This window comes from Aulonocara sp. 'chitande type north' Nkhata Bay, linkage group LG9 (assembly GCF_057382095.1).
Source record: "Aulonocara sp. 'chitande type north' Nkhata Bay isolate Kocher_YH1m ecotype deep benthic linkage group LG9, A_spYH_male_GT1.1, whole genome shotgun sequence".
Classification (NCBI taxonomy): domain Eukaryota; kingdom Metazoa; phylum Chordata; class Actinopteri; order Cichliformes; family Cichlidae; genus Aulonocara; species Aulonocara sp. 'chitande type north' Nkhata Bay.
In genome coordinates this window covers 28,507,498-28,521,109 of record NC_141352.1, presented here as the reverse complement: position 1 = coordinate 28,521,109, position 13,612 = coordinate 28,507,498, and the positions used below count along the sequence as shown (strand labels likewise).

At 43.1% G+C, this 13,612-nt stretch overlaps 1 protein-coding gene across 2 annotated transcripts; it reads right to left on the bottom strand.

Moving 5' to 3' along the window:
• Positions 1-688: 688 nt before the first annotated feature.
• kbtbd2 (kelch repeat and BTB (POZ) domain containing 2) lies at positions 689-12,984 on the bottom strand. Of its 2 annotated transcripts, none has more exons than XM_086306761.1 (4): positions 12,797-12,984; positions 9,691-10,248; positions 5,824-5,989; positions 689-5,612 (listed from the first exon to the last, which is right to left on the bottom strand). In XM_086306761.1, exons 2-4 carry the CDS (start codon positions 9,861-9,863, stop codon positions 4,053-4,055), a joined length of 1,899 nt encoding a protein of 632 aa, XP_086162887.1. In that variant the 5' UTR covers positions 9,864-10,248; positions 12,797-12,984; the 3' UTR covers positions 689-4,052. The 2 variants fall into 2 exon arrangements, with proteins under 2 accessions (XP_086162887.1, XP_086162888.1); XM_086306762.1 differs by having other exon boundaries at positions 12,804-12,984.
• Positions 12,985-13,612: the final 628 nt, after the last annotated feature.

Below are 13,612 nucleotides of genomic sequence, written 5' to 3'. Positions count from 1 at the left end.
GCAGCAACTGTGTCACTATTTGTGGAAGAACTTCTTTCAGATCTTAGGTTTTGGCTTTACTCTATGTAAGTTGTTAATGTGAAATAGATGGAAAGATTTGCAATTAATTTATCACAATCACTGTATAATCTCAAAGAGACTGCATTCAGTTGCAGACTGATAGCAGACTGACTCAGTCTCGTTGCTATTTTATCACCACTTCAAAGCACCAAAACTGCTTCGGAGGCAGCAACTGACTAGTTGCAGATCTGGTCCCAGTCTTTGAAGCAGCAACTGAAGTTGCAACATTTTGCTTTTGGTCTCCATCCCATTTTTCTACTGTGACTAACGTTAACGGGAAAGTAAATCTGAGCAATTTGACAGAAACTATTTTGTTTCTCGATTTCATGTTTGCAGCCTGGTGTTTCCATTTAATGGTATTGATGGCTTCACCAATATAGTATACAAACGCGTTGCATGCATATTTACGCCTTCACACCTATACAGGATAAAAGAATTTGATCAATTCTACCTTTTGGAGCTGTAGGTGTGGAACATCCTTCAAAACAAATGCTACACAGTTGTGTGGAGAATTTGATGTAAAATGCCCTGCTATTTCCTAGGCAGCAATTCTGTATTTGCTCGCTCAGTTTCTGTATTTAGCAGCAACTGCAACTTCACTAACGCCTGTCACATGAACCAGAATAAACAGTATGTAGGGGTGTAAGCAAGACACTTTGACTTCTTGAAAAAGTATTTCAGCAATGCCAGGCATGAAAGATAAACTTGCTTGACAGCATTTTGCATTATTTTACATTGAATAGCTCATTGTTTCAAGGTGCCGAAACCCCACAGCAAAGAATTTCAAAAACGTGCATTATTTTTGCATTTCTTCATCTAGCACCTATTTTTCAAAAATTGTATAACAAAAACAAACAAACAGGGAGTCTACTTTCAGGAACGTTTTTGGTATGTTTTTTAATAAATTAACGTTCATTCAAAATACAGTGCCAAAGGAATATGATGCAGCCAAACATGCTAGTAAGGTTCGTCATGAAGCACCTGTGCTCATGTTTTTAAAAAAAAAAAAAAAAAAAAAAAAAAAAAAAAAGAAAAAAAAAAGGAGGAAGACCCCTTCCCTCCTCTAACCCCGCCCCTCTCCACTTCTGCTAGTGGTTGGCGGGACAGTTTCCTTAGCAAAAAATCCCAAGGCTAGCCCGCTCCTCTCACAACCAATCAGCAGCAAGATTCCTCGATATTCACTTCGGAAAATGTAATTCAATAGGGGAAAAGAAAAAAAACAACAACCCCACAATCACACTACAGTAAAGTCTGATATTAATTTAAAAGAAAAAAAAAAAAAACCTAATACAAAATAGACCTGGTTATTTCCCCACACTAGAACAGTTTTCTTTTAAACATATGAAAAATAGATATTCTATTATACATTTTATATATATTTCAGCAGCTTGGAAATAAGAAACAAAAACTTAAAAAGATGATGAGCCAGAAACCTGTTTGTACTGTGAATGGAGTTGTGTGTTGGAGAAAAACAAAGTGTCACGATCATGTCACGGCAGATCGAGTGAGGCGTTGACTGCTGGCTGTGTGGAAGACCGGTGTGCAAACCAACTCGAGGAACAGGCAGCGGCGGCGTGAGGGCAGAGGACAGAGAGGTGAGGGAGGAGAGGCGACGGGTGGCTGAACCTGCAGTCACCCTCTCTCTCGCTTTTAAAAACAGCCTCTCTGGCCTTTCCCAAAAACCGCAGCCTCTGCTTCCCTCGTCTGCAGGCCTTTTGAGGAAATAAGCGATCCTGTTTTTTGAAAAAGGAAAACTCTGCTGGAAATTAAACTTCACCTGCTTTGTGACTGCAAGAGAGAGGAAAAAAAAAAAAAAAAAAAAAAAAAAAGTAAACCAGTGTTACTGAAATTTGAAGATGTAAGCTTAAACTCTTAGATTAGAAACTATTTCATTACCTCTGCAAAAAAAGTTAAAGAAAAGCAGCAAATCTTATAAAAGCTGAAAGCAGAGAATGACGCAGTTAAAATCTAATACAACTCTTTTAAAATTAAGAGTCAAACATTTTCTGTTTTAAGAATCAAATGGGGAGAACTGCTGCTTTTCTACACTTTTGCACTCTACACTCACTTTTGACTGACTTTAACTATGTTAACTTAACGTCTGAAATCAGCTTCTTTTGCACAGAGCAAAAGAAAAATGTTAAAGTGGATCAAACTGAGGTTCTCATGCTGTAAAGCCAGATTTTCTGCAGAGTATTCCTTCATCAGTAATGAGAGAAGAGGGGGGGAAAGAACAGGAGCGGAGAGAGGGGGAAGCAACAATCTAATAAGGGGCTTTGGGGGGTAATTTTGGTACAGTTGCCATTGACATTTGAGTAGATTTACAAGTGCATCATTATCCTCATCATCATCTGCTGACGTTTAGATTATCATATTGTAGGAACTAGAGCCTGAATGACGCTGGATCTTTTGGTGTGGATGCTCTTTTTTTTCTTTTTTTTTTAAATTAAAAATTCTGTATATTGGTGTATATATACACACACACACACAATATTAGAACCACCTGCCTGAAGATCAAACAGCTTTGACACCACTGCATTGTACTGCAAAGAGAACTATGATCATGATTTTAGGATAAGTTATAACACCAAAGCTAAAGTGATGTGATGCGTGTCTCCTACCAGTGAGTGGCAGTAATGGACCTAGAGGCTGCTGCACACAACGAAGCACGAAAAGCCAGCGGTGACTTAACGGCTGTCAACGTAAACGAAAATGAGATTTGACACAAACTCCGCCAGGTGAAACTAACAAACTGTGCCACAACTGTTGAGTAATTCCCAGTGAATATAAGAGTGCATCGTGCCTTGAAACGACCAGAAACCTCCAAAGAGTAAACTGAACTGAGGTGCAGCGCAAACTTTGCCAAGTGAAACTGAAACAAAACAAACTGTGTTACAACTGTTATGAACAGTGATATAATACTGAATAGTTCCCAGTGAATATCAGTGTGTACAGTGGCTTGAAATAACCATCATTGGAACGAAAAATAAATAAAAGATCAGCTTTAACGTTGTGGCTGATCGGTGGAAATACAAACCTGGAGCATTTCAGATTGTTCTCATTATTTATCATGGTTAAAATTACTTTTGGAGGCAGATCGCCGATTGCCTGACCACGTTTCAAAGCTGTGATTCCTACTCTGCTACATGTGCTGCTGACAGTGCTGAGTGAATGTAAACCATGAGTCCAGTGTTTCTCATGCAGACATGGGCAAAAAACTTCCATAAATTTAAACGCTCTTATTTTCAAAGCCCACTCCCTTCCCACCTCATGTTTCCCTACTGGCTGGCTCACTGTTGTGGTGGTCCTTGCCTCTCCAGCCTTTCCCCCTGTGGTAGATTTGGACAGCTGCTGGCACTGGTCAGCAGCTGTCCAAACCGAGTGATGAGAGACTCACCGGAGAGGCAGCTGAATATATTGCACTGTTATTTATCACAGAGACCACAGCAATTGAAAACTGCAGAGGAGCACCTTATAAAACAGTAATATTTATTTTACTCATTTCAGAATGTGACCACCACAAACAGAAACGAAATCTGCAGGAAACACTGGAGTCTGAGTTGCTTGGACGCCTGAATGACCTCAAACTTTGTTTTTTGTGTTACGTTCGTAGAAAAATATCGGACAAGACACGTGCCAATTGGGCACCAGCTGATATCGGTCGGGCTCTAGTTGGAACAGTATGACAAATGTAGGAAAATCTAAACACATTTCACTGGCAAAAAAAGAAAAATAAGAAACCAATGAACACGGGGAAAACATTTTTTTAAGATTACTAGTAATTTTGAGGGGGCGTTTTTTGTTGTTGCTCCAAACTTGTTTTGGGCTGCTCATCAGCAACAGCCTCTGAAGTCCAGAGCTCCCTCTACAATACAGAAAGTCAAACCCTTTTGTTTTCTAGAGTTCCAATGAGCCCCCTCCCCTTATTGTTTATTCCTTGGTAATATAGTCTCCTGCTTTAGACGGAGAGATAGGGGAGGGGTGCTTATGAGCTATACGTTAGGGAGGGCCACCAGCTCACCGTCCACCTCGAACTCCTCTGCGCCATCGGGGGAGAAGAGGTATGTTGGGGGTTTCCAGGGGGATTCCTCCAAACAGGAGGGATACAGCTTCCCCACCGCACAGCGGAAGTCCTTGCCTAGATCCCAGAGCACACGTTCCGACACGGGCTGCCGCAGGAACCAACGGTCGAGCTCCACGTCATACTGATAGATGGCATACTTGGCACGCTCGTTCATGTGGGTTTCACGCATGAAAATGCAGAGCGAGTTGAGCAGCACCACGGCCCGCACGCACGGGTCGGAGTAGCGCTTGGCAGGGATATTCGCCGCCAGACGCCACTCATTCTTCTTGACATCATAAATCTCCACAGTAACTGAGGAGCCGTCAATGGTGCTCGTTGGCAGACGGATGCCGGAGTTGCTGACAACGTGGAGCCCGCCGATGTAGAAGATGAGGTCGCCGAAGGCGGCTGCAGATGCAAAACAGCGGCTCGTCTTGCGCATGGCCATCTCCATCCAGGTGTCGGCTCGTGGCAGGTAGCAGTACATCAAATCGTGGGTCATGACGTATATGCAGTTATGCGCCACCACCGAGGTGCTCCAGTTCCAGGCGAAGGGTAGGGGGCTCATCATGGTCCACTCATCCTTCTCGCAGTCGTAGCGCTCCACTGTGCGTTTATTCAGCTCTCCTCCGACATTATCCCCTCCGATTGCATAGATGAAGCCATCGCAGTAGACCAGCGTGGGTTTGATTCGAGCACACAGCATGGGGGTTTTGGGCACCCAGGAGTTTTGCTGGGCATCAAACCAGAAGAAACTATCGACTGAGCGGAACACCGCCTGTAACTTGCCACTCTTGCCATGGTTGGAGATTGAGTTTTTGAGAGGGATCTGCCCACCAGCGATGAACACGTCATTATCAGGAGTCACAAGCGTGCCCACCTTCTGCAGGTCTCCCGGGGGATTGCACAGCTTGTACACCTTCTCCGCCTGTGGGCTGTAACACACTACTGTAGTAGGCACGTTCGAAGAAAATACATAACCGTCACTGTGGGTTTCTGACATGGCCTCCATGAAGATCAGCATCTCCTCCTTAGTCATGCCTAACCGTGGCTTGAAGAACTTGGGCATGGATTTGTAGAGGCCCTGAACCACCACAGACTTGTCGTTAGGCGGCAGACCCTGGAACCAGGCGCGCTGGGTCACCTCAGACAGTGCATCTATGCGAATCTGACTCAGAACCGAGGACAGGTGCTGTGATCGTGCCTCCATATTATACTCCAACCACAGCATAGCAGCCTCGCGCACAGTCTCCTCTTTTTCGACGTTGAGGTTGTCACTGCTCAGGATGTCTATGAGCAGCTCGTGGGACAGCTGGAGGAAGGTCTCCTGTCGGTACACTTTGGGGAACTTGTGCTCCACCATGCGCTTGGCGCTCTGCTTCAGCTCACTACAGCTGTAGAGGTCACCGATGCTCAGCATGCGGACGCAATTCTCAGCGTTGATCTTCTTCACCAGGTAGTCTCTGCACTGCAGCAAGACATCCTCAACCTAAATAGGAGAATAAAGGATGTGTCTTTAGTTTTAGTCTTCTTCATATTCTTATCTTTAAAGATACAAAATAAGGATAGAATTTATCGAGGCCACTACCAGAGCACTACTTTCAGTGGCGGATTGATACAAATTCAGATCAACAACAGAGCTCTTTGGCACAGAGAAATAGCACAGGTTGTTCCTTTTCTTTGTCCTTCACTGCACTGACCTGCAGGAAGCAGGCGGTCTCGTAGAGTGGCTCTACTGTGCTGTCGCTGATGGCCAGGTTGCCCGTATAGGCGTACGTGATGATGATCTGCAGGGTGGCCGCGTCCACGTTCCTCAAGTGGACGTGGGTTTGCGTGCTCTCGCTGAGGCCGCTCATGAACATTGCCCTGCGAGTGAAAGACCAGAACAACAGTGAGACGACAGTCAACGCAGCAGCCGATGTAAGAGGAAGTGAAACAGCGAGATCTCATGTCAACTGAGGTTCACTGGTGTTCATGAAGATATGAAATTTTAATCATATGCATCACCCAATTTAAAAAATAAATAAATAATATGAACAGAAAACATTTTCCACACCATCTTAATCATAACTCAGAGCAAGATAACAGATACAATGAGCTCTGATGGAGAGGAGCCTGCTTTATCCAGTTTGTACTTTCCTCTCTTTCTACAGGTAACTCTGGCATTATAGCTGCCAGTTATCTAACATACTAATATGACACCCGTTTACTGACTTCTTAATATCTGTATAAAATTTCCAAACTAAGTTCAGCATTTCCCACACAAAGGCTTCACTTTAAAGTAAGTTTGTCACCTCCTTTTAACATTTCTGTTCAAATTATGTCTGACTGAAACACAGGACTGACAATTCTTTATCCATCTGTCAGGTTCTAATCGTGAGTCATTAATATGAAAACAATTATTAATCCAAAACTGATCCTGTTTAACGGGGCAAACATCCTGAGACACAAAAATCAGTGAAACAAACCATTTCTTACACCAGTAACGGCACATGCATGCTGGGTAACAGTAACTAACAACTGGTTGTGTTATGTCATGCATCTTTATATTATAAAATTATATGAAGACCAACTTATCCAAAAGTCACATTAAAGATACCGTGACCTACAAGAACACCAATGATAGAATTTCAGGTCAGCTGAGTTTCCTCCAACTTCATCACCTTGGGCTGCCTCTGCTCTGGAGCATCACTCCAACCTACTTCATGTATTTTTACATGAAGTCACCAAGGCTGAAGAGCAGACCAGCTTAAGTTATTTTCACCAAGTACCTTTGACAAAACAGCTCCAACTCTTTGTATTGGAGTTCATAATCTGTGGTAAACACTGCAGCATCACCGATTTACCTGGAACAGATGTTACTGCTGTCTTGTTGAACACTAATAAGCTTGTTTCACTAATACCAGATGACAAAAGGCGACAAGCAACACCCAGCACCTGGCTGGTAGTCTCCAACCCCCACATTGCATCAGCAGCCTCGGTGGGATGCCCACGCTGCCATGTTGTCATTCATCAGCAGCTGGCGCGAATCAGAGCCTCTTTACTGCATCAGTTCATTCAGATTTACAAATCTGAGAAACAGTTAGTGGCTTGAGATGGTAATTTACATTTATTTGGATTCTGTGCTAGATACAGAGTGTTCAGAGGCACCGTGTATTACTGCACAACTACTATTTTGGGGAGGCCGAAAGCACTAACACTTCATTTCCTTATGCCCACTTAAAATCCAGAGAACCCCCTGCTCTAAAAAACATCCGGAAGATAATTCGCAGTCACTGGTTGGAGGATTTGAAGCCCTTTGTGCTTGAATATATCAGCTTTTTGACATTGTGGTGAGCACTGTTGAATGTTGTTCAAGGGTGATAAACAGCTGACTACAACATGCTGCTCTAATTTTTATTTTTCAAAGCAATCACTGTATGAAAAAGAAAGAACTGCTCTGCCCACCTGAACACTGGCTTTTGGGGGCTGTGTGTCTGTGTGCTGATCACAACAGCGACCAAACCTGCCAGCCTGTATTACGCAATCCTGCAGGCATACCCCTGCACACCCCCACCTCCCTTGTTTCCCCACTTTTTGCTCTCCATCTTTCACCAGGACCTACGTGACCAGACTTTCCCCCTATAAACACAAGCGCTCTGCACAGACGCCCTCCATTCCTTGAAGAGAGGCATGCGTGGAGAGAAAGAGGAGGAATAGGCTCCACTTTAAAGAGAAAGTGCTGCGACACCTCTACACCCCGAAGGGGAAACATTTCCCATGTTCACACCAGATAACGACTGCATGGGAAACGGTTGTGAGAGGTCTGAATTGATGGGAGGTTTTTCTTGGAGTGCATGCAATGAGACAGGAAGGAGGTAGATGGTGTGTTCAAATGCTGCAGGAGCTCCCATCATGCACAGAATCTTATTCACTACACTGCACACTCTTTATCATGCAATGTGGTGTGGACAAATGAGGTCTCGGGGGGCTTTGATTGATATGTTTGCTTCATTTTTTCCCCCCATGCATAAATATTTCAGTGCCCGTACCACAAAGCAGGTTCAAAACCAGCATCTACCTACCTTATCACTGAACTTAGCTTAACATCAACAATCAGGCAAAAGCTCAATTTCTATTTCTGCACCGAATCCATGTAGAGTTATTGATGCAACTTCTGTAAATGGCCAACACTCCTCTAAAAATTCACCACTCAAACCCTGGTTCACGGTGGAGTTTCTCTTTAAATTCATTCTCTTCCAGTTGATTTGAAAAATGACAAGAGAAGAAGAAAAAGCAGGAAATGATTTATCAAATCAAACAATTTTGATCACTACAGGCACTACGTGTGATAACAGCCATGTATGTGCCAGTAATAATTCTCAGTTACTGCGATTCCTAGTAGCAATAGGAAATCTGGACAACGTGATAAACATGCACATAACACTTCCACTGCAGGTTAAACACATAATGAGGGGGTATCCAAAACCACCTAGCAAGTTTTGTTTGTCCAACATCCAAGTAGAATCCATGGCTAAAGACATCCACATACTTGCTGGATACGCCGCAACAATCATCACTGCTTGCAGCTTTATTTTAATCCGTTCTTACTTCTGCAGGTTTGTCACCGTGTGAGAAATTGAAGACATGCATCTCCTAATGTTTGAGTTAGCTGAGCAGGTGGTTTGATTTATGGGGTCTTGCAAACTTTAACCTTCCAATGTTTGACTTTAAATACAGTCATGAGCACTACTACTGTCAACTCTAGAAATTGTCTAGATTGTCTCCATCTCTGCTGACAGCTACATCATCTTTACATCAGCATCAACTCTCTGCCTCCATCTGTGTCTGTCCCGGGCTACATGTTGGCTCCTTCCCTTTTAGCTCGGCCGTGGTACATAGTGCAGACCAGAGCAGTTCAGTCCCTTAGTTTGGGCTCAAGCAGACCATCTTTTACACCTGTCTTCCTGGTGAAGGCTTTAATCAGAAACTGCTGCCCAAAAAACAAAAAACGTTTTTGTTGATAAAACAGACTACTTCTGTCGAACAGGCGGACACTAAAATGCATTTTACAGTTAATACTCACCTATTTTTAAAATGCATGCTGTCTAGTCCTGATGACAGCATGCATTTTAATAAGACGGTGTCTCAAAAACATGGCTTCCTTCATATTTTTAATACCACCACGATGAGCCTCTTCATTTTAATTACCACACTTTCGTTAATCAGAATCATCTTTTTTTTGGCCAAGTTCGTTCACACAAACAAGGAATTTGACTTCCTTCAGCTTGTGCTTGCTTGACAAACATTTTTCCTGGTTATTTATGTCAAACCCTCAACTGGTGTAGAGGACATTCCAGCACTCAAGTAACCCCATCCACTTGTTTTGTATAGAGCAGGTAACACTTGCTCTACTACAAGATGCATTATTCATTAAAACTGAGGGAGGTGAGCACCCACAGACCTCACCAGGCTACATAAAGACAGCATGCATACATCTCTTCGCATTTAGAGTCACAAGCAGCCCGAGGCTGTTAAAAGCAGACGCGCACAACGCGAGTTATTCCATCCCCGTGAGGCGCACTCACCTGAAATAGGAGCTACACGTGGCCAGGACCATCTTGTGACACGGGAACTCCGTGTCCTCCACCAGCAGCACAACGTCAGTCAGTAACTTCTGTTCATAGAAGAACTTGAGCTGCTCCAGCAGGGAGACAGCGTAGTCCGTGTTGACCGGCCTTCGCTCACTGAGATCCGACATGGTCGCATCCCATGAATCCCGCCCCAGTTTTGAAAAGTAACGCAGCCGGCAGAACCGGACTCCAGCCAACCAGGAGAAAAAGTTACAATCTTAAAGATTCAAGAGGATAAATGGGGAAGGGGGAGTGGGCAGGGGCCAACTCTTTAATGACTCCCCAAGCCCAAGTGGAGGCGTACAACACCTATGTCGAAAAATATCTGTTGCTCCTTCTGCTAGAGATGTGCCAAAAGCTGAGCATCACCACGAGGCATCCAGAGGAAGGGGGTCCGGGTTGAGGAACGGGCTGTTTCCCCCTTGTGGGCTTCCTATTTGTTGTCTGAGGTCATGCAGTGAGGCACTGGGGAGTGGAGGTAGAGAGAGAGCGAGCTGCTACATCAGTGCTTGTCTGTAAAAAAAGAAAAAAGGAAGCGTGAGTCTCACATGCAGAGAAACCGGCAGTAGAGGAAAAATAAGAAATCTACAAACTCTTTACATTCCTCTGATTTTCTTTAGGTTGTCTGAGCATTGAACACCCTGAAAAATTGCATTTCCTGTCAGAGTCTTAGCACTCACTTCACCCTCTCGTCCAGAAACTGCACTGCAGCTGGTCAGCGAGTACAGCCGTTTTCCCACATGCACTGCAGCCTTGAATTCTGAGGAGCTCTTCAGTGAGAGCGCAAATAACGCTGACATTAGTTTGTCTTTAACCTGCGCAGTCTGTGTGATCTCACACTAAAGAGTATTATCAGTTGAAGCACACCATTTCCTGCTGGGTGGGAAAGGTTAACACTGGAAAATATCCCCACCCGATTCGCTACCCGAGAAACATATACGTTTCAAAATCTGTAATGGTTTTTTATTTTTTGTGCAAAGGCACTGTTTCTCACACTAAATTCTGTTGTATGAAGTGATTTGGTGACATGACATGATGATGGTGAAGATGGTAAATAATTACACCCCAAAATTCACAAAAATATGCAATCACTGCTTAGTGACTTAGACGATGAAACAACAAGAGATGCATGGATCTAATATTTGTATTGAATATTGGTCTGACTCAAAAGATTGGGCTGGATAGAAATGTTATATTACAAAACTAGAGAGAGTGCAATTGAACCGAGTCTGATATTAGCTTACAAAAAGATTCCCAGTCACTCAATTTAATTTAACACTGGTATGGAATTGCTACTCAACATCGACAAATGCCCAAAGCCAAGCACCTGTATCGCGCTGGAACTGGTAAGAGTAGGAAAAAGCCAGAAAACAGCCTGGCTAGAAACTACCCAAAACCCTTCTAAGAAACAAGACAGCATTTGAATTACATGGATTCACAGTTTTTTTTTGTAAAATTGTTATTGAAAGGCTACAATGTGTCCATTTTTAATAGTCCCTTTGTAACTCCAGGTGTAGCAGTCACAAAAGACATGTTTTGTTGTTTGCTGGTGTACAGCATGGCTTCTCCATTGGTGCAAGGGGTTACCACAGGCTCCTAACTTTTATGTAGCAGAGTTTTTACACCAAACGCCCTGTCCTAACACAATCCTAAAGTAAACCACCTTCACAGGAAACCCAAGTTTAACTCTGATGTTATCTGGATAAGATCAACTGGTTTACGGTACAGACCTCAGGGGTCACCGAATAGTTAGGTGAGTGCGTTAAAGTCTTCACCAGTCACCAGATCCTAACTCTACCTAATACCTTAAAGAGTTTCTGGATTTTAAAGCACTCTCAATAATCACCAAACCATTTTGCCTGATCTGATCTCATTTCACCTTTGTTCACAGCTGTCAATTAAACAAAAAATGAGTGAAAATCCTCAGGAAATAACAATGTTTAAAAAAAAAAAAAAAAAAAAATTCTATATGCAGTTACATCACCAGTAGCAGTGCCAAGAAGCAAGGAAGATGGGTCACCACATTTTGCCAGAAAAAATTAAAAAAAAGCCTTACTAAGCCACACTGAAGCAGGGGTTTTCCAGCTCCAATTAGTCACCTGTCTTGAACCTCAACCTCACCCAGGTCTATGAAAATCTACCTTGGAGTATAAGCCGCAAAGGTGATGTTATTAAGAAAAGAAAAAAAACCCCGCTAATAATCTTTACCTAACATATGTTACACCAGTCTGCAGGCTAACGGATTCGGGGTTATGCATCGGTGCAATTTACTAGCACGTTCCACACACCGCGGAAAAACTTCATATCTATATTAACAGCTGTCAACTGTCAAGATTGATACAACTCCATCCACATTTATGCGTCTACAGGGTTTCTTCCACTTAATGCGGGCCCAATCTGCACGCAACACCTTGGAAAACGTGCTTTTTACGCAGCCAGCCAGCCACCGAGGACGCAGTCAGCCTCACAGCCTGCTAACAGGTTATCCTGCAGATAAATACTGAGATATTTTTTCAGTCCGGCCAAACATTTTTCGGACCACACTGAAACTGGACTGCTAGCTTCGTTAGCACGTTCCACCACGTCCAAAACAAACCCCGGTGCTGTCTAAAACATGGAGCCGTTAGCCAGATGTTGAAGTTGGCAAACACCACGGGGCTATGTTTCTTACGTGTACCTCCACAGAGGTGGTCCCCCATCTGTTGATTACGATAGCTAGACATCTAGCCTCTATGTAACGTTATATCACTGGCTCAAGTAGTCACCCGCGGCAAGTTAGCAACTATAGCTTCCCCATTAGCTTCGTAGTTCCGGTGTACCTTACCAGTTAGCTAGCGAGAAGGATGAGCCGGCAGTTATAGTTAGAAAATCACGGATATAATATCATCAACTCAGCAAAGAAGCTGCTATGAAAAAAGGGCGTTATAGCAGTAGCTAACGAGAGTGGTCATGTTGCTAACACGCACACAAACTGCTAGGCTAGCTGCTAAAAGAGCTAAATAAGCTGAGCCACTTCTCGCGCAGAACGCCTAAAAAAAAAACAAACAAAAATTTAGCTTACTGTAAACCTTAGCAGGATCCACACTCTAAACCGTCACGGGATTTCTTCCCATCAACAGAAGGCGTGCAGTGATCTCCCCGTGCCGAGCTGAGACGCTGAGTAGCTGTGTGGAAGGTCCGAGCAGCGGACAACCTTTTAACGCATCATAAGCGCCTCCAAGACAAGAGGCCAACAGAGGATACTGCGCCTGCGCCGGAATCAAGCGAGCTGCGTCCTCTGATGAAGAGACAAACAGCGACCCCTGCAGGACTGAGACAGACACTGCACCTGAGAAAAACAATTATGGACATTTATTTTAGAACCACCGACAAGAGCAAAGTCCCCTGCATTCTTATTTATTAAAAACATTTATTTATTAACACTTAACAATAAAACCCTAGTATTTTATTGATATTTACAATAATAGATAATATAATTTTCATTAATCTTACGGATCTAAATATATAGGCAAATAATTATATGTGACATTAGAATTAAGCTTTTAATCAAAGATTTGGCTCTACAAAGAAACAATCAAATAAGCAAATAAATACACAGAATCAAAAACAAAAAGACGTTTTTAAAGGATATCATATTAACCATATTTATTCGTGAGTTTTAGTATTCATTAGCCATGATCTCTTTGTACTATTCTGAGCCCTTTTTTAAATCGATATTTTCCTTAACTGACTTTGTTCGATTTTTGTTTAATTACGTCTCCCTTCGGCTAATAAAATAAAATACAATAAAATAAAATAACTGTCATGTCGATGTCGGGTGTTGGTCTGAATTTGGCATGTTCAGACATAACTGTCCGGCGTAACATAATTTAATTGA

Excerpts from the sequence above, each read along its gene's own strand:
- kbtbd2 (XM_086306761.1), bottom strand. The coding sequence starts at position 9,863 with ATGTCGGATCTCAGTGAGCGAAGGCCGGTCAACACGGACTACGCTGTC. Across the intron at positions 5,990-9,690 it reads ACGTGTAGCTCCTATTTCAG|GGCAATGTTCATGAGCGGCC; the intron begins GTGAGTGCGCCT and ends TTTCACTCGCAG. Across the intron at positions 5,613-5,823 it reads AGACCGCCTGCTTCCTGCAG|GTTGAGGATGTCTTGCTGCA; the intron begins GTCAGTGCAGTG and ends TCTCCTATTTAG.